Source organism: Aedes aegypti, chromosome 1, assembly GCF_002204515.2.
Source record: "Aedes aegypti strain LVP_AGWG chromosome 1, AaegL5.0 Primary Assembly, whole genome shotgun sequence".
Lineage (NCBI taxonomy): Eukaryota > Metazoa > Arthropoda > Insecta > Diptera > Culicidae > Aedes > Aedes aegypti.
In genome coordinates, this window is record NC_035107.1 from 290,977,166 (window position 1) to 291,001,237 (window position 24,072).

Here is a 24,072-nt window from a genome sequence, read left to right on the forward strand (position 1 = left end):
TCGGCTGTTCTTTCGAGGTTGTATAATGGAAGTGTAAAAATTTTAATCAATGATTTTCTCTTCATAGAGTTATAGGCTGTTCTTTCGAGTTGTACCGTTTGAGTTGAAGTCTGAGCGACAGCGGTAAAAAAAAATCGACTGACAAATTTGTCTTGAACGAAATTCAAAGTTGACAGTGACTTCAAAAAATAAATGAAAATAAGCCCCTGTATTACTTGTCTGTATTACATCTTGTCAGTATTACAATTTCCAACAAGAGATTTGTCCTTCTTTTAGTTATCGGCTATTCTTTCGGAAGTTGCACTAGCAAAGTGATTGTTGGCATCACAGTTATTGACGCTTTCAACAGTGGTTTTTTCTTCTTTTATCATAGGCTGTTCTTTAGCGATGTACTTTTGGAATTGTGGTCAGTTTAATATCAGTTATCATTTTCATCTGACATTTTTCAAACCATAGTCTAATGACATTTTAGAATATGTTGAACTCGCATTGCCTCCAGCAATATAAAAATATAATTATGCATTACCAAATAATATATCGCTTTTGGAAGAGGGCGGGAAAGGTCTCTAATGTTAACATGTCAGCATTATCATCAGTTCGAAAAATGATTTATTGCTGTGAACACAATCATTCTCACAAAATCAAGTATACGCCTGTGAGTAAAATTTGGGTTCTCACTTGGCTCATGAAGAATAGCTGTTGATTAAAAGAATAATAAATCTTTGATAGCATGAAGAACATGAATTCAAATGAAAATCAAAATTCTATGAAATAGGTATATGGGATTCATCTGTCGGATCTTCAATTTTTCGTGCCAAGAAAATTCGGGGTTATGGTCCATTCGGGGAAATGGTATTCGGGGTAACGGACTATTCGGGGTAATGGTTTTCGGGGTATTGGTTTTCGGGGTACTGGACCATTCGGGGTATTGACTTTCGGGGTGATGGTTTTCGGGGTAATGGTATTCGGGGAAATGTTATAGGATCCAACAAGAGGGACTATGCTACCATTTAGGGTCCTTAGATATCCTAGATACACTAGTTTTGATTTATTCTACGAGTGGCATGAGATGAGAATTGTCGGTGTCGTATATCGAGGTCACAATTCTTGACTCGAGTGAAGTGACTCTCCATTTGATTTGCACGGCGAGTCACTTCACTCGAGTCGAAAATTGTGAGCTCGCTATACGACACCGACAATTCTCACCTCACGCCACTCGTAGAATAAACCCATTATTAAACAAGCAGTTAAACTTATCTGACGTGTTTTTTCTCTTGCCTGGAAAAGCCCAGTCTATAGATTTGCTATCTTCGTCGCATTTATTCTACATCTAATGAAAAATATTTGTCGATCCGACGTAATCCCACATATAATGCACAAAAATATAAAATAAAATGAACTCTTTTGCATATAAGACCATAAGCAACAAAATTGAGTAAAAAATGCGAATGATCAAGGTTTAACAACCTTTTTCACAAGTATCGTATTGCTTTGCGGTCTTCGGCAATGTGCTTCATCGTAAAATAATCCTATCAAGGTCTTCATTCAGATATTTTTAGTAGAGGTCTATGGGCGAACATTGGCGATTTTTATTGGCATTTTATAGTTTCACCGATGGAGATGAAATATTGCACAGTTGTTTTGGGACCCAAATGCAATCCAAAAAGTGGACTGGAGCGATTTTTAATATAATCCCACTCTAATCGGGCATTCGGATACGTCTAAGCCCAGTGAAAGACATTCGGAGGAATAGTTTTCAAATTTGATGATTTATTACTTTATCCAATAGCGCAATCGATATTGTAATTCACTGTGACACTATTTTACCTTGCAGTTGTTGCTACTGTTCGTTTGCATTTCCTAAATATCGAACTTATTACATTCTCTTACGATCGACATACATCTACGATGGGGAGGATATTCTACTGTTACAGTCAGAATCTATATAATATTGGGTTTCTTTTTTCTTTTTTTGCATGATAGGAATCAATCCATCAATAAAACTAAAACAGGACCAACAAAAGAGAGTACAGTGATGGGTTTCTTATTTTTTAACGAAATAAGGATTTGTTTCGGCTCCAAGAAGAGCGGTCACGAGAGGTACAAAAAATTATAAGGTGCAAATATAAAATATACAAGCTCTGTTGAACGACATTAATGAATACCCATAAACGGCAGAATGAAAACTATACTTTTGGATGGCTTATTCTTGCCGAGCAATGATTTGAAATGTGAGTGTTTGTTGGGCAGCCTAAAATCTTAATCCGATCCAATAGGCTTTCACTAAATACAATTAAAGATTGTGGGACGTGAGTGCAATAGGGGGGAAAGGAGGGGAATTTCAAAAATGCGTAATGAATTATGACGACTGCTGGCCGCTATTGCCGCTTCCGTCCAGCAGTAAATCCTGTCCTACTCCGAGCAGGCTGTTGTTGCCGTTGTCACTGATTGGCATCATTTCATGCAAGAGTTCCCGTTCGATCACCATATTGAGATCGTCTTGCGGGGGTAGAGAACTTAACGGCTGGGCCGCCTTAATTTCTTCTAATTTGTTGTTCAGCAAGCTGTCCAGATCATCCTCCAGTCCGCTGATACCGACGTTGTTTTCAACGCTGGACAATCCCGTGGAAGAACTTTGAACCATGTTCTGAACGCTGCTGGAAGGAACGAATGAGCTGTCCTGTGCCAGCTGCGTTGGATCGGGCAAAGGTTTTAGTCCACCGGTGAGAAGATTCTGCAGCTCCTCCAGTTGAGACTCCAAGCGGGCGTCAGCACACTCGTCACTGGTTGAGGAAGGTTTCGGGGCTTCTGTTATAGGTGGCGGTTCCACCACCGCAACCGATTCTTGTTGGGGCTCTTGTGATTTGAAAGGGAGATTTTCCTGCCCCAGCGAATTTTGATCGTAATCATCCATTGGAATATCGGAAATGGGCGACGTGGAATTTTCCGGCTCGTCATTCAACAGTGGCTCATTTTGATCTGGGACATCCGAACGCTCGATCCTTTCGTCGATGTTATTTTGCTCTTTCTGTTCTGTGACTTCTTCGTTTTCTACCCTTCGCCCCGCTACGTTTTGTTCTTTTTCTTCGTGCTCATCTTCTTTGTCCTGATCGTTTTGATCAATTTTATTTACTTTCGGAGGTGAATCAACGTTCTCCTTTACCACATCTGAAGGACTTTCTTCCCCTTCTTCATCATCTTCATGTTCATCAGCTTCATTCGGATCTTCGCTATTCCTCTGTTCTTCGTTTTCCAAAGGAGGTTCTGCTTTCTCTTCTACCGCTGCAAGTGACGGACTTTCTTCCTGTTCCTCTCCGTCGTTATCTTCATCCTTTTCATTCTGCTCTTCGTCAGCCTTCGGTGAATCTTTCTTTTCCTCTTCCACAAGTGAACTGCTTTCTTCATTCTCTTCTTCCTCACCATCATCCCCGTCTTCTTCGTTTGGATTTGCTTCTTCTTCTTCTGATGGAACAACTGAATCTTTCTTTTCCTCTACAACAGGGGAGCTACTTTCTTCTTCCTCCTCTTCTTCGCCATCGTCTTCGTCCTCCTCAATCTGATCCGCTTTATGTTCCTCTGATGGAACAACTGTATCCTCCACAGCAGCTCCAGCACTCTCCTCCCCTTCTTTTTCATCATCCTCTTCTTCCTCTTCCTCTTCGTCATTCTGATCTTTAGTAGCCGCTTCCGCTGGACTTTCTTCCTTTTCATCTTCACTCTTCTGAACAGTCTCCTTTTCATCTTCATCATGCTCCTCGTCCTCGCCTTGTTCTTCTTCTTGAACCGACGAAGGAACACTCTTGTGATCATCCGCTTCCCCTTCATCGTCCCCTTTCTCATCGGATTGCTCTTCTTCAGTAGACGACGGAGTTTCCGGTTCTTTTTCTTCGGCCACGTCCTTGGCGACAGGTTCTTCGTCTTGTTGTCTAGTTTCGCTTTCCGAAGATTCCGGTGGAGATTCGAGCTGCTCTTCCTTGATGGGTACGGGAAAATCTGATTCTTCCGCCTCTGAGGGACTCTCTTCGGAAACTTTGGGTGGTTCATCTGGAATCTCCTGTTTGATGGGCATCGGGAAGTCATTTTCGGGTGATTCTTCTTCGGCTTCAGCATGCGGATGTTCCTGTTGATGCTCTTCCTCGGGCTCATCTACCGGTTCCTGTTTGATTGCTATGGGGAATTCCGGTGCGCTGACCTTTTCGGCGGCTATAGAAGCTACCTGGGCGATGACCGGAACTCGTCGGTCACTTTCGCTGTCAGATTCGGCCAAGGGGGTGTTTTCACCAGAAGAGCTGGCTGAAGAGGTGGATGTGGTTGGCGCGTTCCCGACTACATTGGTAATAACCGGCAAAGGAGATGGGGCCTGTGGAGGAGCAGATCCAGCGGCAGCTTTGGCAGCAGCTTCCGCAGCCATTTTCTGTCGGAGCAACGCGAATGGATTGATTTTGCCCTTGGATTTCTTCTTCTTGTCCTGTGCTGGCTTGGGATCCTCTGGGGCAGGAATGGATGGGGGCATTTCCACATCCGGTTGAGGTGCATCCGGTTTTTCCTGTTTAATACGGACTCCGTCGAATGCAACGATCGGCGAGGCTGGTTTGTCCTTGCGAGACAATCGTGATTTCTTCTGTGGTGGCGGAGCTTGTTCTTCTTCCTCGTATTGTTGGGCCGGTTCTTCATCGGGATCTAGCCTTTCCTGTTTTATTCGGATGCCACCAGGAAGTTCGGCTTGACTGACGACGGTTGGTGTTTCAACGCGTTCGTAAGCTGGATCGACCTTCTCCTGTTTGATCTTCACCGCCAGGAAGTCGGGCTTCTTGTAAACCTTCGTCTTCTTCGATGCTTCTGACGGTTCGGGAAGGCGTTGATCCTCTTCGTCGTCGTCGTCGTCATCGTCTAGGACAATGGTCTTTATTGCTCTGGTCGATTCGGTGGCCGAGTTCAGCATACCCTTGTTGATCTTCAGGATGAGTTTGGGCGATTCTTGCGGGGCGCTTCGAGATGAACTTACAGGAGAGGCAGGTGAAGGAGCAGCAGAAGCACGGGACTCGGGTCGTTTCCGTTTCGCCGCAGGTTGTTGCGGTTCTTCTTCCAGGCCGGGTTCCTTTTTAATGGTGATTGCAAGCTGCTCATCGAATAGAGATTCTGGTTCCTTCGCAGGTTTCGGAGCTGCCACAACCGTTGGCTGTGTTGGTTCTTCGGGTTGAGGTGTTTGTGTTGCTTCCAACCGAGGGCTGTCGGTTTCTTCCTGTTGAGGCGATTGTGCTTCTTCCTGCTGTGGTGTTTCCGGTGCAATCGTTGGTTCTTCCGGTTCGACTTCCTGTTTGATTGGCCTTGGGAATTCAAGTTCTTCAGTTTGCTGATTTTGTTCTGCTGCAGGAGCTTCTTCTTGTTCGGCGGGTTCCTCCTCGTTGTCATCATCATCTTGGAAACCGGAATAATCGTTCCCAGCATCATCGTACCCATCGTCCTCTCCATTTTCAGCCATGGGCTCTTGCATTTGGGAGGGTTCCGTGTCGATTTCGGTGTATTCCTGTTTGAAGGTTGTCTTGGCAAGGACCACCAGCGGTAATTTTCCAGAACAGAACGCCAGCTGCTGATCCAAAGTCATTTCACCAACTTCCTGAGCCAACGCGTAGGCTTCAAGATCTTCCTCAGTCTTTTCTTCTACCGCTGGAGGAGGGGGAGTTGGTTCCTTAGGCTCCGGCGGTGCAGGATCCTTCTTCTGTTCTTCGACTGTGGACGATTCTGTTTCAGCCTTATCTTTGTTCTTGTCCTTCTTTTTCTTCTTCTTCTTGGCTTTAGCTTCGGAAATACTGGCAATGGCTTCCGTGACCGAACTCAGGAGGTTATTGATGGTGGTAATATCGCTATCACGGTCCAGCTTGGCTCCGGAGGTTAAAAGTGATGTGATCTTCTCGGTTTGAGCCGGAGGAGGGGGGACCGGTTTGATGGTGACGGTTGGAGTGGAGTCTTTCTTGTTTTTCTTCTTGCTTCCCGATGGGGCCGGGGTAGGAGTAGGGGCCGGAGAGGAAGCTGCAGCTTCGGGCTCGAGTGGCGGTGGGAACGGAATTTCACGTTCCTCCTTGGGCAGTTCTGGTTCAGCAAATGCAACACGACGTTTTCTCCGATCGGGTTTCTCTGTGGCCACAGTCGTTGCCGCCGCAGGTTTTTCAGCTGGATCGACGGGTTCAACTTTCGGAATAATGACTGGCTCTGGCGGTGGAAGTGTTCCGGTGCAGTACATCATGTAGTGACGAATGAGAATTTGTCTTTTGACAAAATATTTGCCACATTTGGGGCAGTTGCATTTCGGTTTGAGGAAACAACCGTGCCATTCGTACAGATTCTGCGTTTTGAACTTTTTGCTGCACAATCGACATTGGACGTCGGGATGAAGGGCCGGAGGTCGTCCCCGAGCAACGCGACCGCACGCATTCAACGACATGTGCTTGACTAGAGCCAAGTTTTTGTCATACTTTCGCTTACACTTAAAACAGGTGTACAGAGTACGGGTAAGCTGATGCCAGAGATTGTGGTCCTTGGATTCCAGGACGGTTTCGAAAGTTTCCCGACATGAGCCACAACCAAACTTGCGAACTGAAGGTGTGTGTTTTGCCACCAAATGAGCAGCCAATTCGGTTTCCGTCTTGAACTCATCCGTGCAGTACGAACAAGGGTGTTCGAATTTGATCTTTTTCGGCGGAGGAACTGTCTGTTCAACTGTCTCTGCCACTTCCTTCGGCGGAGAAGGTTCTTTCCTCTTGGATCTTGTATGCTTCTGCTCGTTGACTTCCGGTGCTTTCGCTTCCACTTTCTCTTTTTTAAGTTTATCATCTTTCTTATCCTTCTTCTCATCCTCTTTTTTCTTCTTCTCGTCGTCTTTCTTTTTCTTTTCGTCTTTTTCCTTTTGCAATTGCAATTGCTTCATACGTTCCTTTTTGGTAAGGGCCTTCACGGGAATAGCCGGAACTGGTTCATCTTTTACATCCACCGGAGCTTTGATACGTGTAGTTGGAGGAGCCGGGGATGGCGAGGGAGACGGCGGTCCTCGCTTTTTCTTGCCCTTTTTACCCCCAGTCGGGATTATGGTGTTACTGCTGCTTGTCGCCACTTCCACCACCTTCTTCACGTCCTCCTTCTTCACATCCTCCACTTTGGATACCTCCCCGAAGTTCAACTAGAAATACGCAATCAGAAAGGTAATAAAACTCATATCCGGCAAAAAACACAGTGCAAACATTTTCGAGGTCATCAAATGTAAACAAAATTCTGTCTTCAGATCCTGCAGGGACAGGCCCATACTAGCAAAACCTTATTTGGGTTTTGGAAGATTAGCTCGAAATTTGTAGTGCAATGCAACCTTTGGACGAAATGTTCTTCAAACAGAAAGGTAAACTTTAGGAAACATTTCGAAGCGATTGTTCTTATGAGCTTATGAATATAAGAAACATAACAGGACTGGGGACCCAGATAGCCGTAGCGGTAAAGCGCAGCTATTCAGCAAGGCCAAGCTGAGGTACGTGGGATCAAATCCCACCGGTCGAGAATCTTTTCGGGTTGGAAATTTTCCGGACTTCCCAGGGCATAGAGCATCTTCGTACCTGCCACACGATATACGAATGCGAAAAGGGCAACTTTGACAAAAAAAGTGCTCATAAGAACACTAAGCTGAGAAGCATACTCTGTCCCAGTGGGGACGTACCGTCAGAAAGAAGAAGAACAGGACTGCCAGACAGCAAAAAAGTAGTAACTTTAGCGACTAGATCAATAGTTTAACCAAATAGTGACTAAAAAGTGACATTAAAACGAGAAACATTAGTTCAAAAAACGGGTATGTGTCTTATGCCAAGGCGCCGTCCACAAATTACGTAACGCTCTAGGGGGCTGATACAACAAATTTAAAAAAATCATACAAAAAGTGCTACGGACGGGGGGGGGGGGGGGCATTGTCGAAAATTTTTAATTTTAGCGTTACGTAATATATGGATGCCGCCTAATATATAATGAAATATATACGCGAAACATTAACTGTAGTAATTTGAAATATTTCTCTACAATGTCTGATCTGGGACAAGACTTTAGTGCTTGAAACAGTTCGGTCTTAGTAAAGGACTCACCAAATTACAAGAGGCTTGAATCGGCATCAATGACTTAAGTGTGACTAAAAGATAATACAATAAAGATCTCACTCCTTGTTATGGGCGAAATAAGCTACGCATAGATTACAATCCTTTCGGTTTTATCAATTCAGGTCGATGAAGAACTTTTCAAATTTTTAATCCACGAACTCCGAAGAAAACAACTTGCTTATTATTCGCATTATTTGATTTTTTTTTTTCCACAGGCTAAAAACAGACCAACTCTTGCTCAGCCTTAAGCTGGAACTGTGCAATAGTTTTTAGCCTGTGCAGTTCTTGGAAATATAGCATATAACGATTTAATTTCCTTATATTCTCGAAAAATAGCTATAGGCATTTCTGGAGAAATCCTTGATGAAGTTTAAAGGAGAATTTTTGATGTTAGTAATGGAATTTTTTGACGAAATTAAGAAAAAATAAAAATTTGTCTATGTTTAGTCCAAAACCGTTTACGAAATTTCACCAGAACTTCCACTACACATTTGTCACAGAACTCCGAGAAAAAAAAAAAAAAGATTATATGTTTCAAATTTCTACAGAATATTCTCCAGAAATTTCAACAAAAATGTTTTTTTTTTACTTCGAATCCGCTACTTCCAGAGTGTCTACTCGTTTACAGAAATGAAATTTCCTGATATTTCCAGGTTTTGTCCAGATCAGGGTTCTAAATTTTCGTATCAATGATGCGCAATCTACGATTTTTCGCACGTAAGGAGAATGCTTTTTTCACTTCCTCACGTGAACATCTTTTATCGCTCACATTTATTTTCCCTGGAGCTACGATGGAGGATAACCGAAAATTACTCCACTCTGGGGATAATTTATTTTTCATTCCATCATAAGCTCCCGAGAATTATCTCTATGTGGATAAACAAAAACTAGTGCCGGCGACGGGATTCGAACCTAGAACATTGCTAAAAACAACCGCGATGCGTGCACGCTAACCATACTACCACACCAACTTGACGAACGGAGTGGTTAATTTGGTGTATAAAAGCAACTGCTGCTCGTGGCGATGGATAAAGGAAAAGTTCTCCATGTATCGGAGAAAGAGAAAACAAACTTCTTACAGCTACGGAAATGTGCAATTATCTATTTTCGCTTTGTTTTGTGGACGGATAAAATCGCAAGGCAGCTTATCGCTGAAAATTGCTGTGAGGGATAAATCCATTATCGTGAGAGTGAGTGAGAATTCAGAAGCCTGGTCCAGATTTACAAATAAATTTCAGGTTTACGAAATGCTATAAAATACATGAATTATCAAGTGGATAGGTAATTTTAGATGAATAAAAACTCATTTTTAAAGGAAGTTATTAAACAGCTTCGAAACACTTGACCAAAAATACCGTAAAGTGTCGTAATTCAGCCTAACTAAGACCCTAATTCGCGCATTTTTTGAAATTCTCCAAGAATTTGAATCGTATGCAAAATGCAAAGTGAACAACTGCCTGAAATTTTAGGAGAAATAATGAAATTTTTGATGAAATGCGCTGAATTATGGTACTTTACTTTATAAATTTGAAAGTGTTGTTACCTTTATGGTTATAGATGATTTTATATTTTCTTTGTAAGGTAAGTGGGTTTGTAAAAGCTTTTGAAAATATCTTGAATCAATTAGAACCCAAAAGAGTTTTAAAATAGTTATTTATGGAACAAGTTGCATAACGATGATTTCTTCGGCACGGGTCGTACATTTCAGGGTGTCCATTCAAAATCATTTTTCCGATTCCCGGATGCCTAAAAGATTAAAACCGGACGACATCATGGTTCTGCGATTTCATATTTTTAGATATTTTAAACAGAAAGCTTTAACATCAAATTTGATTTAAAAGAAAAAAATGTCCTACCATGGCTTTCAAAGCAATGTCTTCAAAAAACAAGTTTTTTCATCGATCAAAAACTTTATGTAGTTTGATATTTCAGAACACCATTTCATGTTTGTGTTATAAATAGTCATTAGGGTCCAAAAGCCCTATCCCAATGTTAGTATCAAACGCTTAAGTTTAGGGCAGAAACACATGTTCACTCAATTTTCAAATGATTTTCATTGATTTAAGCCCAAAAAACTTTTTTTTTATGATTTTTGAGATTTTGTCACATCTTTTGGTTTAAACTCAAATTTTAGGTATATTTTGTTTTCCGAGTCCCTTCCGAAATGTCAGATAGGAACAACTCCAGTGTTAAAACTATAAGCTCTGTGGCATTTTTATCGAAAAAGTGAATGTCAAACATGATCACAAGTGTCAAGGTTCATATTTGGAACCATTTCAAAAATTGAAGTTTAAAAATGTTATAGCCGTTATTTGAGCTAGAAAAATTGCTAAAATAGTTGCAAGAACATGCTCTTTCGTGTTATTAAATAAAAACAAGAATTCATTAAACATTTTAGGACCCAATTGTTGAATAACATTAGAAACACTATTGCAGTCCCACGAATAGTAATTTTCACATAGAAGAAGATTGTTTGAATATTTTCACTAACTCTTAGAAGGATTTTGTAAACTCTCCAATTGTTTGCTTTTGCAACTTTTTTTGTCATATAAATGTTCAAATTTTTAGGACTGTATTTAAGTACTTTACAAGTCAAAATAAATAATGAAATCCAAAATATTGTGGGTTAGAAACGATTTGAAATTTGTGAGTTTAGGACAAACAGATACCGTCGATGGGGGTGAAAATGGGTCTGGGGGGTGAGATTGGGTCAAAACGGAAAAATATGATTTATGAAATATTTTAGCTAATAACGGTGATATTACTAAAATTAATAATTCATATGTTAGGGAGCATATTATTACACATAATTCATCACAATATACATTTTTAGAAATAGTAGTTTTTGTTTACTATATCAATCTCACAAAATTGATTTTAATAATTATTACCTTAAATTATGGGTTTTCATTGTTTGTTCAATACCATGTTGTTGTTTTGGGTTTGAAAATTAATCTGACACTTTGAGGCCCGGTACTCACGCTGTCAGTTCGTGGCAAACTAGATGTTGGTAACACGAACAGCAGCGACATTAGCATTCTTAGGTTAATGCTTCTACTGTTCTAATTCTCTGGAATTTTTTGAATATTCGTATGGAAACGAGTTTGGAAACTTCACAGCCCATTTTCTCAATGCCTACTTTTTACAGATGGGACTGACTTGCGATTCACGGCAGTATAGTCTAGTTCAGGAAGCCGAAACTGCACATGAATCTCATCCGAAAGAATCTCAAGTGCACGATCCAGGACAGTGGGATGGCTCTGCTGCCGAAGCTCACGAGTATTCGGTTGGCGGAATGCAAATCGGTTGAAGAATACGTCAATGAAATTATGTCGACAAGCCACAAATTAGCCGAGGTGGGCTTCAAGGTGGGTGATACGTGGCTAGCAAGCTTGCTCCTGATGGGATTACCAGAAAACTACGAGCCGATGGTTATGGATATGGAAGCTTCGGGTATCAAGATAACAGCGGACGCAGTAAAATCAAAAAATCTGCAAGATGTTATGATCACGAGCGTTCCCAAGTCCTATGGATCGGATTGTGCTTTTGTAAGTAAATAGTAAAAGAAGCCAAGAAGAACAAACAAACGAACAGATTGCACATTTTGCTTCGGACTGTCCTCAGAAAGGCGAAAACGAAGATTCCGGTGCTAGACCGCATTAAAGGAAGAGATCGAGAAACGCCACATTCTATGCCAATATGAAATAGTTGAAGGACCAAGAACAATGAATATTTAATTCCGGTGCTACTGTTCATATGTGTGGAGACCGAAGTAAACTCATCGATGTCAGAAGCACCTCACAAGCTATCAACGTTGCCAATAACGCAAAAGTTCCGGTGGTTGCAGTTCGAAACATTTTCCTAGAAGCTGCAATACAGCCTGGATCGTATGAAATTTCACTCTCAGATGTTTTATGTGTTCCAGATATTCAGACGTGTCAACAGTGTTGACGAACAGCAATAGAAATGGAGCATTAATAACAAAACTTTCGATCCTTGAAGGCCTTAAAAATTGCGTACGAGAAGCAGCCACAAGATATGATGTAGTCATCTCTCCATAACTCAATAATGAAGGGACCATCAAGTTCGGGAGATATCGAGTTACAGAACACTAAACCAGTGCGAAGAATGTGATTCAAGGGACCATCGAGGTAGCCATGACCACCAAATTTTACTATGGTTCTCTTACACGATATTGAGATACGGATTATTGAGTAAGGGAGAGTTGACTGTACCTAAGAGCACACTTCAAGACTGCATAAAAACCTTCGAGCTGGCAAATAAATGGTCAGGAACTACCGTGAAGGCCCCATACTCTGCGCACTTAAGGCTTTTCAAATTTCAAACAGCTGTAATTAATTGAAAACAAAACACAATAGTCTGAAATTTTGGTAGCAAATACTTATTGATCTTATGTATAAGGAAAAAATATAAAAGCTTCATTAAGTAATGATTTTTATTGCAAATTTTTAATTTTTCTCAAGGGTGTCCGTGTTCCTAACTCTGCGCACTCATTTTTGCAATGCTCCTTATTCTGCGCATTTCTTTATAACAGTCGAAGTATTTTACTAAAAGCATTACTAGCAGTTAAACTCTGAATTAATCTTCATGTTCTTACTTGGAATGTCTCTAACATAGAAGTTTACTAAATGAAGTGAATTTTATCTATAATTCAATCCATGATAATTACTGTTAAGGAATGCCATTAAGTGCAACTTTCAAAATAATCGAAATCATCATATGATTTCCAAAAAGGCCCAGATAGCCGTAGCGGTAAACGCGCAGCTGTTCAGCAAGACCAAGCTGAGGGTCGTGTGTTCGAATCCCACTGGTCGAGGATCTTTTCGGGTTGGAAATTTTCTCGACTTCCCAGGGCATAGAGTATCTTCGTACCTGTCACACGATATACGCATGCAAAAATGGTCATGGCATTGTAAGCTCTCAGTTAATAACTAACTGTGGAAGTGCTCATAAGAACACTGAGAAGCAGGCTCTATCCCAGTGGGGACGTAACGCCAGAAAGAAGAAGAAGGAGATATGATTTCCAAAACATGTAATTAACTTAGTTTTCTAAAATCTAAACCAACATACAAAAAGGGTACAAACTACGTCTTTTTTTTGCGTTCACCCTTGGCGTATAAAGGAAAATTAGCTTGGACTGTTTATGTATTTTCACTAGAAAATATAAAAACCAAATTTTCTTTGGTTCGGTTCGGGTCCGATTAATGAACGATTCCTATTGCAGATCAATAACAGTACTTTAATGGTACGATTAAACCTCGATGTTCCATTACTCGATATTGACTCATGAAACTATACAAAAAATCTAAATTATGTTATTGTATGATTAGGGAGCATTCAAAAATTACGTCCATCGTTGAGGGGAGGAAGAGTCTATAAAAATGTGACAATGTATGCATTAGATACTGTTGAGTGTAATATTTTAAAGAAACCAGACTACATTAATTTGGATTACCCATGTTTTATTTTTATTTTGCTTTTCCGTTTCCGCTATATGCGACTGTAGAAGCTTTTTCTTGTCAATAAATGAAAGTCGAACAGAACACAACTGTTCTTTCTGTGCGCGAAAAATTATTCCGAATTTGCGATTAGAAAATTACAGTCCACTGATCGATATGACCAACAGATACTGTAAAAATCGCGACAGGAATTGAGGGGACGGAGTGTAGAAATCCTTAAAATATGATGGACGTCATTTTTAATCTTCCCTTACTATGATGGTCGCCTCAAACAATTTTCCAAAGCATTTCTATTCCATATCACGATGGTGTCGACAAGTCGATGGTTCCCTTCAATATCAACCTTTGGAGGGTTGATTGTTTGTTGAAAATAACGTTTTATAACTGCTGCGCATAGTAAGGAACATCGTTGAAAAATGGTTTCTTACTATGCGCACTTAAGAAGAATAAGAAAATGAAGAAAAAAAAAGTTGCAATATACCAGTGATGATTGCTCGATAAATAAACTAGTGCCTACGTACTAAAAATCTGAAATATATTCTCTTTAATTTGCTTCAAATGACTTAAGTGATGCGGTACTACCTTAGCATTTTTGCTAACGGGCAGTCAATTTGGACGTTTTTCAACATTTTTAAAGCTATTTTATTTTTTATTAAAGTAATAAACGTAAATTTGTCAAGCAAATTCTTCGCGTACTTTTTTATTACTATTGTAGCAATATATGAAAAAAAGTTGTAAACAAAAATTTAAGTATTTTACCAGATTTTGGTGGATTTTGGTAAAAATGCGCAGAGTTAGGAGCTGCGCAGAGTTAGGGGCCCTCACGGTACAAACGCGAAAACATTATCACCTGAATCCGAGCAACCGCTAGCGCAACCTAGACTTATATGGCGCTGGCCAACAAGGGGCTGTCCATTAATTATGTAAGGAATTATGGGGGGAGGGGGGGTTTGAGATTTCTTACGTGCCATACAATTTATTTTGGATTTTCATACAAAAAATCTTATGATGGGGGGAGGGGGGGTTGAAAAATCCCAAAAATTGTCTTACGTAATTAATTGACCGCCCCAAGGAGTTTATGGAATTGAGCAATAATTTCGCTAATATGCTTCATACACTGTACATCATGCAAAGATTGAACCCACAAGACATGTGCTGACATACGAAGCACCCTTTGGCCTTTCTGTGGGTTTGGTGTACATTTTGGCGGTGCAAATCTTAGTGTCCGAGTATAGAGGACATAGTGTCTGACCATAGAGGACACATTTCATTGTATACGGTTTTTGATACATAATGTAACCCACCATAAAAATGAATTGTATGAATATATTGTTAGTTCTTTAGACTTACACAAACAAACGGTAAAATTAATGTAGATTTTGAAATATCACCAAAAAACAAAAAGTGTCCGGGCACAGAGGATTTCCACCTATCTGTAGTGTTTGTACATAATTTGTATAACCACTAGCGCCGCCTAGCTGTTGAATTCCTAAAAAACGGCTCACCAAGGGGTAGTCCTTAAACTAGGTTACAACTTTGCTGAAGACACCGTTCTTTTATCTAGTGAAAATCACAAGAATATTTAACATTGAAGTAAAACTAGTTTCAACAACTACTTGGCACTTCCATCCAGCGGGCGGTGATGCGGAAGGAGGCTTTGCCCCCCACTTTCCTACATAAAATGCACCGTGATGCCAGATTAAAAAATTATAATCATGCGTATACAATTTTTGGTGCTTACAAATTTTATAACTCGTTTATTTGAAGAGCCACTAGAAAGTTGTGTTCTAAAGAAATGTTCACTGTTTCATGCCCTAAATTATCGGCTAGGGAGAGAATTTTTAGTACGTCCTTAAAGTACCTTTTTCTAATTAATTATGAAAGGTTCCGTTTTCCCATACTAAATAAATCACTTTCCCATACTAAACTTTTTTAAAAGACACGTTAATGCTTCCAGTGGGCTGTTCGCCCTTTGAAGGAAACACCACACTAGACAACGGACTAGCATGCAACGCCCAGTGGCACAGTCGAATAACATTCCTCGCGAAAAGTTTCTCGGCATGTGGCGAGAATCGAACCCACACTCTTTAGCACGATGCGCGTAAATGCCTTGGTGACACTACCCGCACGGCTAGGAAGCCCACAAACTTTAAGTCGCTTGTATAGTAGCTAAACGATTTTTTAGAATTTTAAGTTTTGAAGGGGCCCAGATAGCCGTAGCGGTAAACGCGCAGCTATTCAGCAAGACCAAGCTGAGGGTCGTGGGTTCAAATCCCACCGGTCGAGGATCTTTTCGGGTTGGAAATTTTCTCGACTTCCCTGGGCATAGAGTATCATCGTACCTGCCACACGATATACGCATGCAAAAATAGTCAATCGGCATAGAAAGCTCTCAGTTAATAACTATGGAAGTGCCCATAAGAACACTAAGCTGATGAGCAGGCTCTGTCCCAGTTGGGATGTAACGCCAGAAAGAAGAAGAAGGGTTTCATTTGGGCCCATTTCCTATCATTTGTGACTATGCGGTTTTTCGATTTCGAAAATTTGTCAAAATCGATTCAGCCTAATGGTTGGAAAAGCCTTCAGAAGAAAGTAATAGCTCCCTCGATACTTCTACCGACGATGATCCGAATTTTGGCGATGCAATCAAATCTCTGGATTGTGTGATTCGCTTTATAAAGTATGATGCTGCAGAAGTCATCCGGTTGAACGTCCTGCGCAGAATAATGATTGAAGCTGAATGGCTAAAACGAACATGCTGAATTTTTTTTTATTCCATAGTGCTAACAATGCCTATAGCCCACCTAACGGGATCCGAATAAAAACGCAGCTCATTTAAAGTTAGTGCAACGAACAAATCAATTAATCAAGTTTTAAAAAATCGAAAAATAAAATTGCCAGATAAATCTTTATTGAACTGGGAATAGAATATACTTTTACCAGCTTAGCAATCTAAAGTACTGCTTTCTAGTCTTAACATTTTTTATCCCAAATAAATAAAAATCACTCAACGGTTAAAGAACTGAACAGCTCAAGTAATAAATTCATATCGGCGCTGCCGAATGTTTTATTGAAAAGAGTTTTGTGCTTCAAAATGTTTAGTTCTCGGACGTATAATACTAATAATAATAATAATAGGGTAGAAGCACCGGTTTAGGCCATACGCCAGTTGTAGCCATAGTGGATTATACACCATTTTACATAGCCAATCAGCATGAAACCTTTTGTGTTCAGTATATCACATTCATATGATAGAGCTACATTCATTTACTCGTCCAAATTGATTCAAAACATAAGAAAAACAATTCATTTTCTTTATAATTTTAAGTTCCATACACCTAATTTGGCCAGGGCACTCCTAATTTGGCCACCCTCATGAGAAATTAATGCAACGGGATTTTGAAAGTGAAAAAATGGTTTTAGCTCAGTATTGATATTTTACACACATAATATGGATTGAAAGCTTGCATTTGACATATTTGTAGTATAAATACGGCTGCCTATTTAATTTTTATTGACATTTTCTCTTAGACCCTATATAATAATTAAAGCTAGAATCCTTCGTCGTGGATATATTCTACCATATATCAGTCATAAAAAAAATCTCTGAATATGACAAAATAGAAGATACCCTGTATTTCAAATTTTCTTGTTTTTAATATTAAAATTTAACTTCAAAAAAGTGACTTTAATCAATTTTTGTTGCAAATAGTTGCTTTCTAGTTGATCAGCTCAAAAACAGCGACCACGTCACTAAAAAGTATCACGCAACCAGCCCTGAAAGAAGCACTATGCATTCATTACAAGGAGGGTCATCCCGATCAATGTTACCCCGTTTTACGGTACTTCCAGAAACTGCAGTCAGAATTGTGTTTACATTTTGTGTGTTGCACATTGTGTGAAACCCTCCCCCTTGTTCCAAACTCACCAACTTTCGCGAGGGTTCCACCAGATTCAAGTTTAAGATAGACCGGGTCTGGAGATTGGTGGCCGCGCACATCAATCGATACTCGTAGAAATCGTTGATCTTGTCCACACAAAGCGCGCAGATGTTTTGCGGCATTTTGTCGTCCTTGTGAACCTACAACACACAGAAAGCGCATCATCAAAAGAGTTAAGGGAAAAAGTTTAAATCCCCGCCCCACTCGCTTTGGCAAAAACACAAACAATCTCCGAGAAGGCGAAAAGCGATAAAGCGCAAGAAAAACACAATCACAAACTAGCTATACATTTTCATCTTTGGCTTTTCCTCCATTACCTGTATGCCGACGCATTCTTCGATTTTTTTCGCTAGCGACGCTTCTTCGTCCTCGTCGCCTACTAAGATGGTCTCTGCCCCGTCAATAATGGGAATCTTGTGCGGCTGATCGACTCCGCAAAGGCGACAGATTTTGTAGATCCGCTTGTGCAAAATGTTGATCGCGAAACGCTCCATCATGCCGGGAATCGGTTCCGACGGCCGGAAGTCACTTTGGACACGGTTCCGACGGGTAAAAATCGATTTTTTCACTGGCACCACAACCGAGCACACACAATTCGACTCTAGTTCGGGTTCGCTTCCATGTTTTTTGACACTTTTTCCACTCCTTCTTCTTGCGCCTCCTACTCCTATCTGCGGCTCTCGCGGTCGGGAAGAAGTTTTGCTGCTCCTCTGGCTGCGATGCTTGGTTTTGGTGCGCTTGACAGCGAAGAAGTGTGGGTGTGTGCGTGCGGCCATTGTTTGGAATGCACTTTCCGGGCGTTGTGGTCGTGAAGTCTTGAAGGGGGGTTCAGTCCATTACACCGGTGTTGTATTTCACCTTCGGATACCCAGTGGGTTTGTAAGCTATTGACACGCCAAAAAATTTGTTCGGTACCACGTTTCGAGTTAGGCAATGACCATTGCTGAACAACCAGTGTTGTTCAGACTCATTTCCCCGAAAATAACATTTTCCGAACTACGAAGCCAAGAACTACTATAACCATGCTCTATCCTCCTAAGATAGAAAAGCAGATGGTTAAGCTTGAGTACTGCACACAAAATCGATAAATTTTTGATCCCAGAGAGCCACAATTCAAGTTTCGGTGAAATGAAATGAGTGAGAGAGTGAGTGCGAATCATTTCACCGAAACTTGAATAGGGAACTAAAGTGTTTAATGGAATCTTGTTTTCATTCAATATTACGAAAGAGCATGTAACTGCAACTACTTTAGCATTTTTTCCCGCTCAAATCATATTAAAACTTTAATTTAAAAATTGGATCCATAAATGAACCTTGACACTTGAGATCATGTTTGACGTTCGCTTAGTCGACAAAAATACCACAGGGGTTCAACTTTTTAACACCGGGGTTGTTCTTTTCTGACATTTCGGAAGGGACACGGAAAACAAAATACACCCAAAATTTGAGTTTAAACCAAGGGGTGTGACAAAATTTAAAAAAAACTTAAAACATGTTTTTTGGGCTTAAACTATCGGAAAACATTGGGAAATTGAGTAAACATATGTTTTTGACCTAAACTTATGCGTTTGGCACTAAAATTGGGACAGGGCTTTAGGACCCTATTGCGGCCCACCGAGATCGAAACTGTCGGATCCCATGTGCAATACTCAAGCCCAACCACCTTCCCCTCCATCTCAGGAATACAACGCACAGTTATAACAGTTCATGGCTTCACAATTCGAATTTCGGGGAAATGAGTCTGGTCAACACTGTGAACAACTATCTCAAAAATATTTCTTTTGAAATAGGGTCCTAAAGCCCTGTCCCAATTTTAGTGCCAAACGCATAAGTTTAGGTCAAAAACATATGTTTACTCAATTTCCCAATGTTTTCCGATAGTTTAAGCCCAAAAAACATGTTTTAAGTTTTTTTTAAATTTTGTCACACCCCTTGGTTTAAACTCAAATTTTGGGTGTATTTTGTTTTCCGTGTCCCTTCCGAAATGTCAGAAAAGAACAACCCCGGTGTTAAAAAGTTGAACCCCTGTGGTATTTTTGTCGACTAAGCGAACGTCAAACATGATCTCAAGTGTCAAGGTTCATTTATGGATCCAATTTTTAAATTAAAGTTTTAATATGATTTGAGCGGGAAAAAATGCTAAAGTAGTTGCAGTTACATGCTCTTTCGTAATATTGAATGAAAACAAGATTCCATTAAACACTTTAGTTCCCTATTGTTGAACGTATTTTTTCAGGATTTACTCCAATATTTTTCCTGAAACTTCTCTAAGGTTTCCTCCAGAAGATCCATTTCTAATAACATGTTTAATATCAAGCTAACTAGCTGTTCCGCCATAGAGAAGTAAAAATTTCTGCGAAAAAAAATGATCAAGAAATTTTTTACAGCGAACTGCGATCAAATAACCATTTCTTGCATGAAATCAAAACATCCAATGACCATTTCTTGCAAGAAATTTCCCATGCATGGAGATGGGCGATTATTTTTCTTATCAGGTGCATAGTCACCATCACAAGGAATTATTTCATCTACTATTTAAAGAACTCTTACCTTATTCCTCCATAAAATAATCCAACAAACCTTATTCCTCCATAAAATAATCCAACAATTTCTTTGAGAATTTCTCTAATCTAAGAAACCAACTCCTAAGCGTCATCTAAAAATTGTTAGGATTTTTTTCAGCCATTCCACCTTAAATTTCTCGAAGAATAACATTTAGAGTTCTTGAGAATATTTCATGAACAACGCCGAATGTTCATGTTTTTTTTTCAGGAATCACATGGAATTTTTTCACAAAATGTATTTATTATTTCAGAACAAGTACCATCCGTGTACCAGTATCCACCCATGCGCTTATTTCCGTTGACTAGTTTAAAAGTTAATTTTTCGAATCAAAAACCAAAATTTTTCGCACGGATATTAAATATTAACAACATTCAAATCACAGACAAACAGACGTCACACTCTCATCATTGTCCATCGACCACCTTTTTAACGATCGATTCAAAAATATGGTAGTTGGCCTATCCGCCACCCGCAGCGCTCGCATCGTTTTTGTTCGCATTTGACGTTTACACACTACCGCTATCTGTTGGCCCATCGGCCAAACACGCTTATTTTAGCATTAGGCGTACATGTCCTCGTGACTATGATTTTGATCGAGATTTGCTCTAAGTGTTACGTCTGTTTGTCTGTGTTCAAATGAAGTCCTTTGACATTATTTTCATTTGATAAAATAATCCTTTGTATTGCAAATACAAGACCTCGTGAGCAGTTATTGGGTTGCTAGGTATTTTTGTGTGTTCCAATAACCTTACTTACCTTACCAGTCAGACTAAGGCCTGGGTGGCCTCTGCTGTACGTAGGAGACGTCTCCATTCGACTCGGTCCATGGCTGCCCGTTGCCAGCCACGCATTCTGCAAAGGGTCCCCAGATCGTCCTCAACTTGATCGATCCATCTTGCTCGCTGCGCACCACGTCGTCTTGTGCCGGTCGGATTGTTTTCGAGAACCATTTTCACCGGGTTGGTATCCGACATTCTGGTGACATGCCCGGCCCACCGAAGCCTCCCAATTTTTGCGAGGTGGACAATGGTTGGTCTCCCAGCAGCTGGTGCAATTCATGGTTCATCCGCCTTCTCCACGTTCCGTCTTCCATCTGCACTCCGCCGTAGATGGTCCGCAATACCTTCCGTTCGAAAACACCAAGGGCGCGTTGATCCTCTGCACGTAGGGTCCATGTTTCGTGCCCATAGAGGAGTACCGGTCTAATCAGCGTCTTGTAGATGGTCCCTATGGTCGTGCGATGGCGAACTTTGCTCGATCAGAGCGTTCTGCGGAGTCCAAAGTAGGCACGATTTCCAGCAACGATGCGTCTCTGGATTTCTCTGCTGGTGTCGTTGTCAGCGGTCACCAGTGAGCCCAAGTACACGAATTCTTCGACAACCTCGATTTCGTCACCGTCAATATGAACTCGAGGTGGGGGGCGTGCCGTGTCTTCTCTTGAGCCCCTCGTTATCATGTACTTCGTCTTTGACACATTGATGTTCAGTCCGATTCGCCTAGCTTCAGCCCTTAGTCGGATGTACGTGTCTGCCATCGTCTCAAAGTTACGTGCAACAATATCAATGTCGTCGGCGAAACCAAGTAACTGAACGGAATTTCTGAAAATCGTGCCACTCGTGTCTATCCCCGCTCTTCTTATCACACCCTCTAAAGCAATGTTGAACAGTAAACACGAAAGGCCATCACCTTGCCGTAACCCTCTGCGAGATTCGAAGGGACTCGAGAGTGTCCCTGATACTCGGACTACGCACATCACTCGCTCCATCATCGCCTTGATCAATCATATCAGTTTGTTCGGGAAACAGAATTCCAATAACCACTCATGCAAAAAATTAAACAAAATTTTAAAGAAATGTCGATTTTAGTATACAGCCTTGTTTATTGCAGTAGCAGTTATGATTTGATCATAAAAAATATCAGTATAAATAACGAAACTCGAAATAAGGCATTTTTTAGTAAGTTCGTCACGGAATCTGTTTACTGTGAGCGGAAACAGGAACACTTAGATGCAGTAACAAATGAAATTAAATGCCGCTTATTACCTATACTTGGAGCTACAGTGTGACGTGAAGTTAAAGGAAGTGGAGAACGACACGTTTCGATGGCCAGACTGTAGTAGCGTAGCTGACCAACGTGTGCTAACCCGGCTAAGGATTGGTCACACATAGCTTAACTTTTTACTGAAGGAGCCACCGCCCAGTTGTGAATGCTGTGGGACGGTTTTAGATGTGCGTCACCTGATACTGCAGTGCAGAAAATACGATGCACAAAGACAAAATAATTATATCAGTTCAAGAAGCCCTGAGCAACGATGAAAATTGCACAAAAATATTACTGAAATTTTTAACCGAAACACAATCATATAGCCAAATATGATGAATTGTAAACTTATGATCATTCAAGTCCGACACGAATGCATTCAGGTGTAAAGTGTCGTAAACACACAATCAATCAATCAATTAATCAATCGATTTTGACTATACTTTCATCAATGTTGCGTAAAATAAATCATTTCTCGCATTAATTTTGATCTAACCCTAAAAGCCATTGGTAACCGAGTGTGTAGCTTGATGTTTCTGAACAAACGAATAGATTTAGTTATTCAACAATGCTAGAATCAAGAGAAGATCCTTCTCTATCTCCCAATGATGATAGTTTTTATCGTGATCCATTTATTTGCTTAAAAACAACGAGCTACACACTTGGTTACCAATGGATTTAAGGGCGTGTTCATAAGTTATGCGAGATTTCTCGCATACTCTGAGATAACGCCCTAAAAGCCATTGGTAACCACGTGCGTAGCTCGTTGTTTCCGAGCAAAAAAAAGAAATAGCATCAAAACCAACATCACGGGCAGGTAGATATTGATCCTCTCTTCCACATAGCGTTGTTAAATAACATGAAAATCCATTCAAATGCTCAGAAACAACGAGCTACACACATGGTTACCAATGGCTTTTAGGGCGAGATCAGAAGTTATGCGAGATTTGTATAAAATATTTGAAAAGTCGTACATATTAGATCTTAATCAAGTCCAAAATAAAAAAATGTTCCAGTTGAAACCAAGACTATATGTTTCATCAAGACTTGGATAACAATAGCAAATATTATATTAATATTTTTCAAAGTTGTTGCAGATATTTCCATCTAATGAAAACGATAGTCGTCATTAAATCAATAAGAAAATCGATTACCTGTTTTATGTTATGGCGTAAGATTTTCTGATTAAACTGGATTAAACAATAAAAAAGTTGATTTTCATAACAGCACATTAGCACAGGCAAACAGACGTCACACTCTCATCATTGTGCATCGACCACCTTTTCAACGGTCGTTTCAAAAATATGGTAGGTGGCCAATCCGTCACCTGCAGCGCTCGCATCGTTTTTGTTCGCTTTTGACGTTTACACATTACCGCCATCTGTTGGCCTGTCGGCCAAACACACTCATTTTAGCATTGGGCGTACATGTCCTCGTGACTATGATTTTGATCGAGATTTGTTCTAAGTGTTACGTCTGTTTGTCTGTGACATTAGCTTCACTCTCGGTCAACTAATAATTTAAATAATTAGCTATATGAGCATTTCCAAAGCTGTTGTCTTTGTCCCTTATTTTATAATTTCAATGTTCCATATATTGACAATAGTTTGAAATAACTTAGCACGCTTAGACAATTTGGAGCTGATGATATAGTATCTGTAGATAGCCCTCGAGCGGAAAGACCATAGCAAAATTAACTTGATAATCAATCCATTTGGACTAGCAGTTAAGGTGAAGCATCTCGGAATCCAAAGATGGCCGTCACAATGGCCGACTTATGCCCCTACTCACGTTTTCAAAGGCACTAAACTGGAGAAATACTAGGCAAACTTTCCTGATCTTCTTATTTTAAGCTCTCTACTAATGCACAAAGTCAAAATGAAAAATGCACTGTTATCGGATGCTTTCTTCGCGAGACTA

At 40.4% G+C, this 24,072-nt stretch overlaps 1 protein-coding gene across 1 annotated transcript; it reads right to left on the reverse strand.

The window, feature by feature from the left end:
* Positions 1-1,750: 1,750 nt before the first annotated feature.
* LOC5577655 (titin) lies at positions 1,751-18,276 on the reverse strand. The gene is made up of 3 exons (XM_001656603.2): positions 17,865-18,276; positions 17,535-17,687; positions 1,751-7,174 (listed from the first exon to the last, which is right to left on the reverse strand). The coding sequence occupies exons 1-3, from the start codon at positions 18,042-18,044 to the stop codon at positions 2,360-2,362; spliced, it is 5,148 nt and encodes a 1,715-aa protein (XP_001656653.3). The 5' UTR covers positions 18,045-18,276; the 3' UTR covers positions 1,751-2,359.
* Positions 18,277-24,072: the final 5,796 nt, after the last annotated feature.